We start from the raw sequence: 16,541 nt of genomic DNA, 5'->3' as shown, positions 1-16,541 counted from the left end.
AGGAGTGGGACAATCTGGACCAACAATGCCTTGATGAACTTGTGGATAGTATACCACGACAAATACAGGCATGCATCAATGAAAGAGGACGTGCTATTGGGTATTGGCACCACCGGTGGTTACGGCAGTCTGGACCACCACATCTGTAGGTCTCGCTGTGTGGTGGTCCAACATACAACGTGTGGTTTTCATGAGCAATAAAACGGATGGAAATTATGTTTATGTTGATCTCTGTTCCAATTATCTGTACAGGTTACAGAACTCTCGGAACCGAGGTTAAGCATATCCTTTTTGTGATGTGTGTGTTTACTGTGTGGCCTTCAAGGTGACCACGGCACATATCATCGTCCACACTTATTTAAATGAAATAATGCTCCGTCTCAGGCACTTATATATTTTGCGATCACTAAATGCCAATGTACTGTCCCCTCCTTTAGAATATACAAAACTTGGCGGACTCGTTGACGCGGTAAATTTTTGAGCAATAAGACCACAATTTTGAGTATTATAGGTACAGTTGCAGGGCACGTTTGGTTCCAATGGCTGGTAAACAAAGTAGAAGACTTAGATATATTTTAATAAAACATTGTTGAATATTTGGAGTATGCGCTTAATTCATGCGACTAAAATTTCCATTAGCTGTGGCAGTTTTGTCTACTAATTGCTGCAGCTACGATCATTACCTCGCGTTATTATATTGGCACGCGATCCATAATTAGGTGAGAGGTGGTAGCTCACTGTTGCTGGACAGCAGACTGTACGACAAGGCTCCGAGTTGAATTAGAAACCTCTCTGTGGTGTCACCGCCAGACACCACACTTGCCAGGTGGTAGCCTTTAAATCGGCCGCGGTCCGTTAGTATACGTCGGACCCGCGTGTCGCCACTATCAGTGATTGCAGACCGAGCGCCGCCACACGGCAGGTCTAGAGAGACTTCCTAGCACTCGCCCCAGTTGTTCAACCGACTTTGCTAGCGATGGTTCACTGACAAAATACGCTCTCATTTGCCGAGACGATAGTTAACATAGCCTTCAGCTACGTCATTTGCTACGATCTAGCAAGGCGCCATTACCAGTTAGTATTGATACTGTAAAACATGTACCGTCAGGAGCGACGTTCACCATTTATGGATTAAAGTTAAGTATTCCACCAGCTACGTCAGTTTTTTCTAAGTCTAATTTCCTTGTCCTGTTTCAGACCTCACGCCAGCCTGCGTGAGCTAAAACGCGTGCCTTTCGGCTTCCTTTAGTAGTACCGGGTTGGCTCTCTTGCCAACCCACAACACTCTCCATAGTGACCCAAGCAGAGAGAACGTGTGATTCTGCAGGTGAACGAAAACAATAACGTCGGCGTCCCCTTTACAGTAGTTCAGTAGTAGTTGGCTACGTATGGGTAGTGGAATTCAACTTCCAACATTTGATTTCGATAAGTGACTCATAAAAACTCAAACACGAAACTACAGCACACAAGAACTCGTCACAGACAATTACACGGTTCATATGCGAGTACACACTTAGCACACAATGCTGTGGAAAGAAGAGGCGCTTCATGTTATTACTTCCACGCTTAAAAACTGGTCATCATGTCTGGGTTTGAGTGAAAGACACGAAAGTGCAGTAACGTGGCTTGAGCTCGCTTTGGCGATAATTGAGCTACAGAATGGAATAGATTTTCTCTCAGGTGCGTAAAATCGGCATCTTTGCTTCGCGACATGTGTCGCATGTGCTACTGTTCGCAGATGCCAAATGTAATGGGAGCATGGTACACTCAACGGTGTATGTTTTGATGACGCAGGTGATGGACAGGAATGTAATTTAAGCCACGACACTGGCAGAGGTTCGATAAACAGGAATTGGAATAACATGTCACACCAAAACTACTACGTATTTCTTGTTTAGTATGTCCTTCAAATAAAGCGGGATAATGAAATTTTCTTTCTTGACTAAGTTACTTTGAAATGACTCAGAGCTAACACTATTCTTCACTAATATTACTTTGAAGACGGAGCAAACTATAACTCGAAAATAAACCAATGGCAAAGAAACGTGCGGTATTCACCTCGTAGTATTCGATTTGCCTTATTATGCAATCGCTTCACTTTGTTTCTATGTTCTAAGAACGAATGAAGAAGGCTGCTCTTGTATCATGCCCTGAAAGGTAATAACGAACCGTACCAACGTCTGAGCAGTTATTTCTGAGAAAAATTAATCAAACCTGTTCTTTCTGCAGGTCAAATAAATATTCTTGCGAAATTAAGCAATGAAGAGTCAACAGAGCGAATAAAATGAAAATTTGCTTATGCTTTAGAATGCGAAAAATTATAGGGTTTTTAATGTTAGAACACAAAATTCTGCATTACTTATAAAAGCAGTATGACACCAGAAAACAGGAAAAAATTATTATGTGTTTTTGGGTTGGGAAGGTCGAACAGACAGATAGACAGATAGATAGCTAGATACATAGATAGGTAGATAGACAGAGAGAGAGAGAGAGACAGAGGTTGGAGAATAATTAGATCGAATGCGGCAAAGATAGCGACCAAGCGATACTGAGGATGGTTCTACTTTAAATTCTAGAGTTTTGGGCAACTTTTGTTAAAGCACTGAGGAGAGTAGTAGGTAAAAAATGTGCAGACGCATCCCGTAATTCCCAAAGTAGTGATGAAGCAGTTGAATGGCTTGACGAGGAAAAGGAGGAGGAGTAAGAGGAGAAAAGGATGGTGTCACACATGCCACAGACCACAGACTGTCTTATGCCAGCTGTGGAATATAGTAGAGGAGTATTCAATATTTGTTCCGCCGTATATTGGTACTCCGTCTTTCATGTCACTTGTTACAATCGAGCTGCCCAAAAATGTTTTGTACCAACTTGATGACTGTTAGGGTGTGGGTTTCTTAATACAACCCTACGTCTCAATACTCTTTCGACCACAGAAATTCGCAATATACAGCCGCCTGGTTAGCGTCAGACCACACTGTCTCTCTCACCTTGAACGGGACAACCTTCAGACTGTCAACACAAGCACAGAGCCGAGGTACTATAGGTCACAGTTCGTTAACTTATTAGTGACTATCCACCTCTGCCCTCTCCCTCCCTCCTCAGCCTCGACTCAAACTCGCTGGTCGTCGTAAAAAGACCCACAAGAACAAGGCGGATTTTAAGGACCTGTATTTATAGCAGTACACGGCTACAAAACGTACTTTATATATGGCTTTGGGCCCCCATGGTTGTGGATACAGGCGTCCAGACATCGCGGCATGGAGCGTTAAAGATACCGTATTACTGCTGTGAAATTCCATCCCATCGTGCTTGCAGCTGAAAGTGCAGTTACAGCCAATTGGTGGGTGGAGGTGGAGCACTGGTGGCACACTCCACAGCAACTCCCACATTCTCGAGTGAGGAGAGATCAGGCAATGCGGCCTGCCGAAGCAGAATACCCACAGCTCCAAGGCACGTTCGGAAGATGGCAGCGGTATGAGGAAGATCGTCGTCCTGTTGAAGTAGGGCATGGACGCTGCCGTTCGTGAACGTCAGTGACACTGGTTGCATAGGACCTTTTGGGAAGAGGCTGGCAGAATGTGTGGTGAGAGCTCCCCCTGATGCCTCCACTGTGCCCCGAGACGTAGACTCGATGGCCGTCGTCTCTAATGCAGACGTGAGACTATTCACTAAATATGTCCCACTGCATGTCTGCGGGCCCCAAGCCCGCAGTGGCAGCACAAAGCGAGTGGCAGGCATCGTTAAGGGTCGGCACGCGGCGAGCCCTGCGTCATGCAACAGCTTGGCAGTGGTTCTAGCACTTGAAGGTGTGTTGCATGTGAAAACCTAATCATTGGCGTAGTGATGCTGTGCAACTTACCTACACAGTCTGCCATGAATCTCTCGGTTCGTTCCGAGTGCAATACTTTTTGAGAGGAACAGTGTAGAAGTAGCCCTCGCCACCACTTCTAGCGTGGCACAGATGCCTACGATTTTAATATTAATAATTACGAGAAATGTTTTAAGGTAATAACAATTTGTTATCATCAGGATTTAGTAGTCCATATTGCTTTAACATAGCTTCTAAGATGTTGCAGTTAAGAGAAATACAGCATTTGAAAAAGTATCGTCCACAGATTTGAGAAGTATATATGCAATGAATGCGATGTAAGAACTGTAACAGCAAAGATTCTCATGACTATAGCACCATCATGATTTACACAATACAAAAAGGTGTGCACTCACCGTTATCACCATTTCTGAAGCAGTACGATTGTGAACATAGGTCTGCAGGCTATGGCAGTGCGAGCATACACAGCAAATGAGGGAATCGCTATTTATTTCTGTCGTTTGCGAGTAAATCAGTCTTTCTGTTATATTTCTGTTACTGGTGCGTCTTTCCTTTCTGTCATATCTTACGCAAAATCTTGTGATTTTCTGGATCCACATTGGAAGCCCTAACGCAAGCAGAGCAACTAAAAAGTAGCTTATAATGTTCAGACTTGCTTAAGCTTTTTTTTTCTCCTTTACTCCCTGAAAGCAGAAATTTGTGTGTTTTCAGTCTCTGAATAGGAGGGAAATGTGCCCAAGATATGAATTATTATACTTCGTTGCTGTAAAAATGTTGTTGCTTATTAAGCCTAAATGCTGCATGTCCGAAGTACCACGAAACAACACATAGCAACGTTGTAGTTCTACGGGAAATCGACGTAAATCTCACAAGTCAATAAACAGATCTATAATCATAGAAAACCAGCAAGTGCAATGCTCGTTACCTTCACTGAATAATAAGTAACTGATCGTTGAGGCTGACCAGTGTGTAAAACTATTGTCCTCTCACAGTAAGACAAGAAACTTAGGTATACAACAGACTATATTTGTCATTAGGAGGTCATCTAACTACAGAAAAGTTGTACGAAAGTTAGAGGAACTTCAAATTCTAGTCAAGTGTGCTTATAACAAATTTTTATTTGCTCTATTTGATTGACACAGTTCACGAAGTTGACAGAAAAAAAATCTCTAAAATCCCTGTTGAATTTGCAGAAAATGACGCTAACCATGTGAAGAGGTACCAAATTATGTGGAAATCTGAGTGGGGACTTCGCAACAAGAAATCCTAATCTGGTAAGCTTGCGAATTTAGAGTTAAAAATGTAATCAGCGACTCAAGTTGCTTGTCAGAACGAGTAAGTAACGAGCAACTCAGTATACGGATTGCACTACCGCAACTTGCGACACTTAAATTTCCCGGAAATCAACAAAGCGTGCACCTATCAGCACCATATCGCGATCGGGAGAAGAATAGCCACAAATTTTAAAACTCTATACACAGCTCTCTAGCTTTCAAAGAACTCTACGTGCAGCGGAAGACTCAACACCTTTGCCAATTTAATGGATGAGAACATCACTGGGAAATGCAGCAGATGAAACTTTCTACCCTTGGTAATAACAAACACTAGGTTAGCAGCTTGGAGCAGTGTCCATTTGATTGTCCCGCTTCTTCGCGTCAAGCACAGTGACAGGGGTGAAACATCCGATCAGATATACTAAAATGTTTGGAGTAAAAGCAACCGATTTTTCCATACTGATCGGGTGGCGCAGTGGGTCTCCTCCTTTTATGTCATTAAAGAAAAGGCAAAAATTCTTGCTCAGTTATTCTGTGGGGACAGCAGGAGTGGCGTGGTGTCTACTTTTCTCGAGTACAGTTTCTGGCTCTGCCCATAAAAGAATGGAGCTGGCCACAGACATACTTCCAAGGAAACTGCCTGTCTCATTAGGGAGATTCGCCTCTCTTAATGAGATTCACTGACAGGCTTCTGCCGCAAAACAGGAACCAGGACAACATAGGGAGGTCGGCTTCCCAGCAACAAAAATGTAAATCTTTCCTCTCTAGCAAATATGTCCAGTACCCCCAGTATAATAATCACGAAGCAGTGGTAGAAAGGTGAAACAAAGTCACTTAGCGATATGTGACAGTAATGTGATAAAGTTAATCTACAGAGTAGGAAATTTAAATATAAAATTTTGAAGAATTTTTTCTGTGCTGAGGGAATGGATTCATGGCCGCCATAACCTTTCCCTCGTCCCCCCCCACCCCCCCCCCCCCCCCCCACCTTTCCTCAGATTCACATCTCTCTCAATATGTCTTGAAGTGTTAGAACAGCCTTAGAGCGTGCACACATTGTCAGTTTATGGCAAGAAGGTTTGTCACTATCGACAGTAGCCAAGAGAACCAGTATACATTACAGATACCTCATTCCAACATTCAATAGATATCGTGAGACACAAAATATTGATCTGCCAAAATTGCTTATCTGCAGCCAACAGCACCAACTGATGACAACCTCCTACAAATTTAGGCTTGTATACCACAAAGAATGCAACTGAAAGGCTCGCCGCCTTTGTGGGGCAAATTGGAGGAGTGAGTCAACACCGGGCGATATGCAGCCGTCTCCATACAATCATTTCGAGCACAAATAACCATTACCGTAAGCAAGAGAAACACCTAGCGCGAAGATACGTGAAGAAGCTGGGCAAGGGAATAGTTGAGACTGAAAAAGGATCTATGGTGTTGGTATGTCTTTGTCTAGGAGTGCAGATTTACATGACGCCTGACGATCGTCATAGAAGACTGTAGAGGCAGCCTTGTACAAATGCACCTCTCATGTATGTAGTGCTACTAATTCTCTAGAGAAGTGGTTCATTGGAGTTCTGGGCCGGAATATTGTACAGTCGCTGGACGGCTCTCATTGAAGGCCATGCAACGTAGGGACAGGATACTGGAACCTACTGGACTGTCCTACAATCACCATTTCAGCGATGGGTTCGTCGTTGAGCCCAGTAGTATCCGATCACATCCCATTCATCTTGCAAACAGCAGCCCACTGTATGTATAAATCAACTGAATGTAATGGCCAGCTGCACCTCAGCCGACATGTATCAGACTGAGGATGCTTGGGACCAACTGAAACCTGCAGTGTCTCTTCGTAGGAACCAAGGAACCCTCCTCGTACAATGCATGACCTCAGGACAGCCGCCATCGAAGTGTGGGGCTGCTTTCCTCGACTATCTTGTGGACAGTGTTAGAAAGAGGAGCAGGTATGTTACAGTTCAGAGAGTGGGACCAACAACAGATTTAGATTTCACAAATGTGCACTTCCAAAGAGATCGCTTTTAGGTTTCTTATTATCGTTTTTATGTCACAGTATAATTATTCTTTTATCTCTACAAGGCATAATCGTACGTTTTCCAGCTTTCCTTGAAACTAAGCCCACACATGTTCATAGACAAACAGATGGGTCAAATTTTTTGAACAGTTTATCACCTCGACAGAACGGGTGCCGAGCTTCATCTCACTATGCTGAAACTTCTCATGGAACCGCTGTTGTCCAGTCGTGATGTCTTTAATCTGCAGATGACAAGCTTTCGAATTTGAGCAATTATTGGATTAAGAGTGGCATACTGAATCCAGCACACATAATTCTCGCCTGAAATTCATCAACATCTGTGACTTGTGTTAAGCAATCTAAACGATAAAGAGCATTCCTTCTGTTGTATTTCTGTATTTATTGTCTCAAGCCCTGCAGATTAGACTGAATGTTAACTCATGGTGACGCCACTGGAATTGAAGGTAATTGGCTATATACAGGGTGATCAAAAAGTCAGTATAAATTTGAAAACTGAATAAATCACGGAATAATGTAGATACAGAGGTACAAATTGACACCCATGCTTGGAATGACATGGGGTTTTATTGGAACCAAAAAAATACAAAACTTCAAAAAATGTCCGACAGATGGCGCTTCATCTGTTCAGAACAGCAATAATTAGCATAACAAAGTAAGACAAAGAAAAGATGATGTTCTTTACAGGCGCCTGAGCACACTATCATCACCAAACGACGCAAGCAAGGGATCTTTCACGAGTCCAGCAATATGGGGTGGAGCGCCATCTTGCATAAACATCGTACGTTCCAGCAGGTGTTTATCAGCCAGGCTGGGGATGATGCGATTCTGTAACATATCGGCGTACCTCTCACCCGTCGCGGTAGTAGTTACAAAACCAGAATCATTCATTTCCTCGAAGAAAAAAGGCACGATAATGGCAGATGTGGTAAATCCAACCCATACCGTGGAGTTTCCCGACAGTTCTAGGATTTTCGGTAGCCGAAATTCTGCAGTTGTGGGCGTTGACAGACCCTGGGAGCCTGAAATGAGCTTCGTCGGTCCACAACACATTACTCAACCAATCGTCATCTTCCGCTATCTTTTGAAACGCCCACACCGCAAATGCCCTCCGCTTCACTAAATCGCCAGGTAAACAGTTCATTACGCCGATGGATTTTGTACGGATAGCATCGGAGGGTACGCCTCAGTGCCAACCAAACAGTAGTGTATGGAATGCCGGTGCGACGTGCGATTGCACGAGCGCTGACTTCCCCGTGCATAGACGAACCCGCTACAGTCTCCATTTCTTCCTGAACTGTCTCAGCAGCACTACGCCTTGTGCTCGGTAGGCCACTACGGGGTCTATCGTCTAAACAACCCATGGCTTCAAACTTCGAAATCATTCTCGCCACAGCTGCATTTGTCAACGGACCTTTACCCGTTCGAATCCCCTTCCTATGGCGATGGGATCGTAACGCTGAACTAGCACATTCCCCATTCTGATAATACAGCCACTGTCATTACCTCCCTTTCCTGTTCCAGTCGCGTATGGTTCGCGGGAAGAACGACTGTCTGAAAGCCTCCGTGCGCGCTCTAATCTCTCTAATTTTACATTCGTGATCTCCTCGGGAGGTATAAGTAGGGGGAAGCAATATATTCGATACCTCATCCAGAAACGCACCCTCTCGAAACCTGGCGAGCAAGCTACACCGCGATGCAGAGCGCCTCTCTTGCAGAGTCTGCCACTTGAGTTTATTAAACATCTCCGTAACGCTATCACAGTTACCAAATAACCCGGTGACGAAACGCGCCGTAACATCAACATGCTGCAACTGCTGGCGCATCTGATTCTCTCTCCCATTACAGCTTCTTTTATACACTATAGTCATGCGCATTCACAGCGCCATCTGTCGGACATTTTGTGAACTTTTTTTTTTTTTGTTCTAATAAAACCCCATGTCATTTCAAGCATGTGTGTCAATTTTGACGTCTCTATCTACATTAATACGTGGTTTATAAAGTTTTCAAATTGATACTGACTTTCTGATCAGCCGGTATTACCGTAAAACATATGCAAGGCATTAATTCAATAGAAACCTCCATTACATTTCTCTTCATTTTGCATTTCCAATGGTAACTCGTAGCAATAATTAATGCGACATCTCAAGCCTAGTCAGTAAGCCTAGTCAGTAAGGACAGAATTACGTGACTAGTTTGTAGCAATACAGAGCGAAGTGCCGCAATGGTTAGCCCACAGGACTCGCATTCGGGAAGATGACGTTTCAAATTCCTGTCCTGCCATCCAGATTTACATTTTTGGTGATTTTCCTAAATCGCTGCTGGGAAGTGCTGGGATGGTTCCTTTGAAAGGAGCGGCTGATTTCCTTCCTCACCTTTTACACAGTCCGAACTTATGCTCCGTCTCTAAAGATCGTGATGACTTCGGGACGTTAAGCCCTTATCGTTCTTTCCTTCCTTTTGTAATAGTCTCTATGCTAGATTACTCGGTAGTGTAAATACTGTTCAATAAGAAGTTCTCTAGTGAAAATCATGTTGTCTGTTAACTAACAGTAGATTTCCATTACCTAACTAGTTTTGCTGTGCAGCCACTTAGTCATATCAGAGGCGCCGGTAACGCCACTAACGTACGGGGAATTTCGTGCTGGGCAGACATAGCTAGCTTTTGATTGACTCACCTTCACAGTACACCGAACAGCATAGAAGGATAAGTAAAATTCGCAGCATTGCTGTGATACAGAATAAGCCGTCCATTTCAAACCACTTCCTCTTGCTATCTGCCCCCAACACCCTTTCTAAAGTCGTAATGTTTTATGTCATCGATTTTGCGAAATTTATGGCTATATAAAAAGGGTCCGTGGGTAGATATCTCCAGTAAACCAGCCGCTATCTGCCGTGACAGATTTTTATGAAAAATACCAAAGAGGATAATGTACCGTCATCTGCATGATATTAATCCCTTACGACTCAGTTCGTCGTAGAATTTTCTGAGTGCACTACCATTTATTGAAACGATAATAAGATATGATTCGATCTTACTGCCGTCGCCGTGGGGCAGAATTTCTGCAAGAGCAATGTCGAAAAATGAGATAGTATAGAAAGTCCTTTCAAATATAGATTTACAAGACACTGATGCCTTATTACCCGTTTAACGATAGATAACAAATGAAGAGTGGGAGAAGAGAAAGTAAAATTGCGATATTCGATAAATGTTAGTAGCAGACTGGAAGCCAAGAAGTATTGTTGTTTGGAAGAAAACTTCACAAAAACCATTCAAATAGAGGAACATATGGGGACCATACTGAAGGTGGTGAAAATATACTGTCGTCAGAAAAAAGGAAAACAAGCCCTGCATCACACTTTTAGACCTAAGGAAGAAGTTCCAGTAACTGTACATCTGAAACACAGCATTGTAAATGAACTTCGAAAAAATCTCCCCCTGGATTTGTTATTATTATTGCAGCCATGACCGTTTAGAGTAAATCACTATTTGTGCAATATGTAATTTAATGGACCAAGAGAAGAAATTACACAATTACTTAACTTGCGTATGGCATTAGTGTCTAGGGGTTGGCATCCACCGAAAATCTTGATTGAAATATGTCATGTGGGTTGTTCAGTATATCACGACTGAAGCCCAACGTTTAGTTTTCGTTTTGACTTTGTGTGTTTGTTACCTCCCTCTTACTAATCGGCCTATCCTGTTTGCGATATAAAATACGACCGTGGACCGCGTGTATGCCTAATGGATTTTTTGTAATTGAATAAGGCTATCTTTACAGACAAAGTGATACCGATAAGTAGGAGGAAAGTGTGCAACCGAGCTTTCTGATGGAAAGTCTACTAAAAATAAAAAGTAATTAAACCAAACAGGGCTATTAATTGAAAAATGATAGTTATTTTGTGCATTCACTCACGAACAACACTGGACAGAAAAGGGGTACCACTGATCATGAATCCAAAAGTTACACTAATGAACGGAAAGGAAATAATTAACGGTCGCCAGGCCACTAGGGCAATTTACATCCAAAATCCTGTACAAGATGACGGGAAAGAAAAACATGTATTATTAAACACTGACACGTCAAATGAAGGTTGTCACATTTTTTTTCAATAATTTTAAGTGAGTTTATATTGGTAAAGAAAATCGAGAAGTCACTTTTACGTTATGTTTGGCGTTAAATTTTGAAAAGGGCAATAGAGTAATGATTTGAAAATGAGTAATTAAACTGCATTTTAGTACTGAACTTCGTTACGTGAACAATGACTTTCAATGACCTCAACATAACATCATCAAAGGAATTTAGAAAAAAGCAAGCACTTTTTACTTTGCCGTTACTTATTTTGCAAATTGGATTTCGTATTATTGTCTGAACAACTGAGCCTTTTTTACTGACTTGAACAAAATTAGACACTAGAATACGTACTAAAACAAACAGCCATGTGCTCCAAGCTATACGTAAAATAAATAAAACTTCTGTACTCTTAATTTGTGCATTTCTTTAGATTTGGATTTTTTCCAGTGATTGATTCTCAAACTTAAAAAATGAAATTGCTTTACTTTAGTCGTATACTGAATCCTCTGTTGTACAACAGTTAATTGAAAGTAGACTGAGACTAAAATTCTTATAAGTGAAATTACTCATTAATAAACTGGCTGTAACTATTCAATTTGTTTCTTATGACACTCAGCATATAAGGAAAAAAGGAACAAGGATCCTGCTTGGTAACAATGTCTGGGGGCAATGAGGACACAATCGCTCTGAATTTAACTGATTATTATTTACATAAATTTTATCAAACAAGTCACACACAGTTGTGCTGCTGGGTTAGCCGTTAATGCTTTCTACCAACGAACAGTCTTACTTCAGTGCTGTGCATACGACGAAACTCGGAATCGACGACGAAACTGTATTGCTGGAACTGCTGCTGTTGCTGAAGATGGTATCATCTTGTGGAGCCACGGCTAATTACAGGAACGGGCAATCGTAATTAATACAGCCTCTTCATCCCGTCTACCGTCCGTGCTCCTGCTACTAGACATCTGGTCGGCGCGCGTACTTGATGCCGCCGAAAATGGAGCGTTAACACCACACTTCCGCACACTATAAGTGCTGGAATCTCTCTCTCTCTCTCTCTCTCTCTCTCTCTCTCTCTCTCTCTCCCCGCGCGCTCCGCTCAACAACTCCCTACCCAAGGATTTTACAACGCACAAGCAGTGCTATTGTCGTTGCTAGTCGATGCAAATAACAATTCCTTTGCCTTTTTCCCAGAGCTTATAAGTTTCACAGTAAGACACAGATATATACAATGAAACATCAACAGACTTCTACCTAAATTTACACATACGGTGAAACAATGTCCTTACTTGTTAAAAGAAAGCATCTAAATTACAAATATTTACATACAATTCAGGAAAAGAAATTAAGGGAAGGCGGGGCAAGACGGGGAGGTGGGGTAAGACGGGGAAGGGCTGTAAGCTACAGTTAGAGTGCTGCCATCTGTGGATAGCTACGTCAACATCATCAATACAGAGGTCCCAGTGTGTTGACATTGCTGAACCTTAGTTTCGCGGCGGTTTCTGTGAGCTTTGCAAGGTACATACAATTGTTATACTGATTTGCAATGTTTTACACCTTTCGAGGTCCTAAAACATGTGTTTCGTGAACGTTTATCCAGACTGTATATATAGCACTGAATAGTACGTCTTATTAACAGTAAACTGCTGTGTCAGTAGTCAATGTTCACTAAATAGTGTTTAAGTAGGCGTAACATAACCTGACAGCATGGTAGGGGGCAAGACGGGGTGGGACAAGATGGGGAGCTTCCCCGTCTTGCCCCTACTATTTGTCCAACCATTACGTTCGTATCGTCTCATGTGTTTACCACGCTGCGGGTTTTGAACACGTACATTATACGTTGAATACAATTGTAAATAGAATGGTATTCGTTATTCCAACGCTTCCTAATTAATTACAAAGTATGCCTTAGTCTCCAAAAGGTCACACAAAGGTGGTTGCTTTGAAAGGGCGCAGACAGGTGGGAGCAGTCACTTCAGCAGAAAGAGGCCAGACTGCAGAAATCTGTGTTTCAGGGTCGGGGTGCTACGTACCACCTTTGTCAATTTATCTTCGAAAACGAATGCAACAAGCGTTTGAGACTGGCCTGTCCCTGGTGCCTGGGCAGAAGTCCAAGAAACTGGTTGGATGACGAAAGAACTACACTCCTGGAAATTGAAATAAGAACACCGTGAATTCATTGTCCCAGGAAGGGGAAACTTTATTGACACATTCCTGGGGTCAGATACATCACATGATCACACTGACAGAACCACAGGCACATAGACACAGGCAACAGAGCATGCATAATGTCGGCACTAGTACAGTGTATATCCACCTTTCGCAGCAATGCAGGCTGCTATTCTCCCATGGAGACGATCGTAGAGATGCTGGATGTAGTCCTGTGGAACGGCTTGCCATGCCATTTCCACCTGGCGCCTCAGTTGGACCAGCGTTCGTGCTGGACGTGCAGACCGCGTGAGACGACGCTTCATCCAGTTCCAAACATGCTCAATGGGGGACAGATCCGGAGATCTTGCTGGCCAGGGTAGTTGACTTACACCTTCTAGAGCACGTTGGGTGGCACGGGATACATGCGGACGTGCATTGTCCTGTTGGAACAGCAAGTTCCCTTGCCGGTCTAGGAATGGTAGAACGATGGGTCCGATGACGGTTTGGATGTACCGTGCACTGTTCAGTGTCCCCTCGACGATCACCAGTGGTGTACGGCCAGTGTAGGAGATCGCTCCCCACACCATGATGCCGGGTGTTGGCCCTGTGTGCCTCGGTCGTATGCAGTCCTGATTGTGGCGCTCACCTGCACGGCGCCAAAAACGCATACGACCATCATTGGCACCAAGGCAGAAGCGACTCTCATCGCTGAAGACGACACGTCTCCATTCGTCCCTCCATTCACGCCTGTCGCGACACCACTGGAGGCGGGCTGCACGATGTTGGGGCGTGAGCGGAAGACGGCCTAACGGTGTGCGGGACCGTAGCCCAGCTTCATGGAGACGGTTGCGAATGGTCCTCGCCGATACCCCAGGAGCAACAGTGTCCCTAATTTGCTGGGAAGTGGCGGTGCGGTCCCCTACGGCACTGCGTAGGATCCTACGGTCTTGGCGTGCATCCGTGCGTCGCTGCGGTCCGGTCCCAGGTCGACGGGCACGTGCACCTTCCGCCGACCACTGGCGACAACATCGATGTACTGTGGAGACCTCACGCCCCACGTGTTGAGCAATTCGGCGGTACGTCCACCCGGCCTCCCGCATGCCCACTATACGCCCTCGCTCAAAGTCCGTCAACTGCACATACGGTTCACGCCCACGCTGTCGCGGCATGCTACCAGTGTTAAAGACTACGATGGAGCTCCGTATGCCACGGCAAACTGGCTGACACTGACGGCGGCGGTGCACAAATGCTGCGCAGCTAGCGCCATTCGACGGCCAACACCGCGGTTCCTGGCGTGTCCGCTGTGCCGTGCGTGTGATCGTTGCTTGTACAGCCCTCTCGCAGTGTCCGGAGCAAGTATGGTGGGTCTGACACACCGGTGTCAATGTGTTCTTTTTTCCATTTCCAGGAGTGTATTTTTGACTTGGTTTAAGAAGTTTATTGCATTTACTGGAGCGTCAAAGGAAAGACCAATACTTCTCATATTGGACGGCCAGAAAACGCACACCAAGAATTTAGAACTGATAGATGTGGCCCGCGAAAGTGGGGTTGTCTTGCTGTGTTTGCCACCACACTGCTCACACCGCTTTCAACCATTGGACATTTATGAAACCCCTCAGTAAATTTTACGAAGATGAAGTAAGATCATGGCTTCGCACCTATCCCGGAAAAGTTGTTACGCTGCATCAGATCGCAAGTTTATTTGGCAAAGCCTTCATTCATTCAGCTACAATGTCCACAGCAGTGAACGAGTTTCGGAAAACAGGCATTTGGGCTGTAAACAGAAATGTGTTTCAATAAAGTGATTACCTTCCCTGTTCAACTACAGACATTCATCAAGCTCACACATCTGAAGTTACAGAAACGGAAGACCAAATACCAGAGATGTTGTCAAGACGTAAAACACCTGAACAATTAACAACTGACGATCAAGCCTCTGTTTCGTCTAACTTTCAGGTTACCAGCTCTGAAATGGTGTTAGCTATTCCAAAGATGGATAAAAAAAATCAAAAGGAAACCATCTGACAGGCGTGGAAAACCCGTTGTTTTAACCGAATCTCCTTATAGGAGTGAACTATCTGAAGAAATTAAACGAAAAGGAGTCCCCAAACGTGCTGCATGTAAACGAAAACTCTTCTCAAAGACGTTTAATAAACCTAGGATACCACCAAAAGGAGATAATGACAACGAAAGAGTGACGAATGTTACTGACGTCTTAACCACCACTTCATGCTCAAGGGATAATAAACTGAGGTCGAATGACAACGAGGAAGAGAGTGAAGAATGTTTATACTCTATGACTTCTCTGAAAGACACTGGATACGGTGTATTAGCTGCGGATGCTGGGCCCACGACACTTGTGCAGGGACAGAAAGTGATGATGACGAGGCTGTCCACACTTGTGTACTATGTGAATGTGAGAGGCCTAAATAAAACGTACTGCCTGATTCTACAATTCGCAGAACCATGTTCCGAAACCTTATCGTCACATGATTTCGTTATTCCAGTCCTTATTTAAGCTTTAGAGATGAATTCATGCTAGTTCCCATCTTACCCCGCATATGGAGCAAGACGGAGAATTGGTAGTTTATGTTTCAAATCGAGATATTTCTAACTAAATTTAACAAGTTTGCAGGTTACTTTGCATGCTCTTGTTATTCAATGGTTAAATAAACAAATGATAATCAAACCTACTTGAATTTGTTTATTTTTTTTCCTTCTGTAAGGGTTTAATGTTAGCTTCCCCATCTTACCCCGCCTTCCCCTACATATCGGTAGCAGGTGCCATTATCCTGCATTTTCGGTGTTACACGTTCTTATTTTCACTCACCATAAGAGTGCTCGTAAGCATCTTATAACATTTCACATCATAAACAGTTTTGGCCAGAAAGAGGAGACTTTACACGTACACATTTCATAAAAACAAGACAAAGACTATACGCGCAGTATATAAGTAACCTGACTAAGAGCTCACAGGCAGTGTCTGCGCTGAAGAAAATAAGTGAAGTTTGTGATCATGCAAGAATCTCAAGTATCCAGAAGGATCTAGAAGTTACTAATAGTCAGATTGATAAAGAGAGGAATTTCCAATTTTAAGAACAGACACAAATTTAAATGAACTGTAATATTTTCAAATATATCACAAGTAA

At 43.5% G+C, this 16,541-nt stretch overlaps 1 protein-coding gene across 1 annotated transcript in view; it reads right to left on the bottom strand.

Moving 5' to 3' along the window:
• LOC124613528 (putative trypsin-6) overlaps positions 1-9,918 on the bottom strand; it is a 181,405-nt gene extending 171,487 nt beyond the window's left edge. The window contains exon 1 of the mRNA XM_047142273.1: positions 9,841-9,918. Coding sequence (XP_046998229.1) covers positions 9,841-9,916 — 76 coding nt within the window. The 5' untranslated portion in view covers positions 9,917-9,918. The remainder of the gene's footprint in view (positions 1-9,840) is intronic.
• Between the last annotated feature and the right edge of the window lie 6,623 nt (positions 9,919-16,541).

The sequence above is a fragment of the Schistocerca americana genome, chromosome 1, assembly GCF_021461395.2.
Source record: "Schistocerca americana isolate TAMUIC-IGC-003095 chromosome 1, iqSchAmer2.1, whole genome shotgun sequence".
NCBI classification, from domain to species: domain Eukaryota; kingdom Metazoa; phylum Arthropoda; class Insecta; order Orthoptera; family Acrididae; genus Schistocerca; species Schistocerca americana.
The sequence above is the reverse complement of the archived record's forward strand: the minus strand, read 5'-3'. Positions and strand labels throughout refer to the sequence as shown.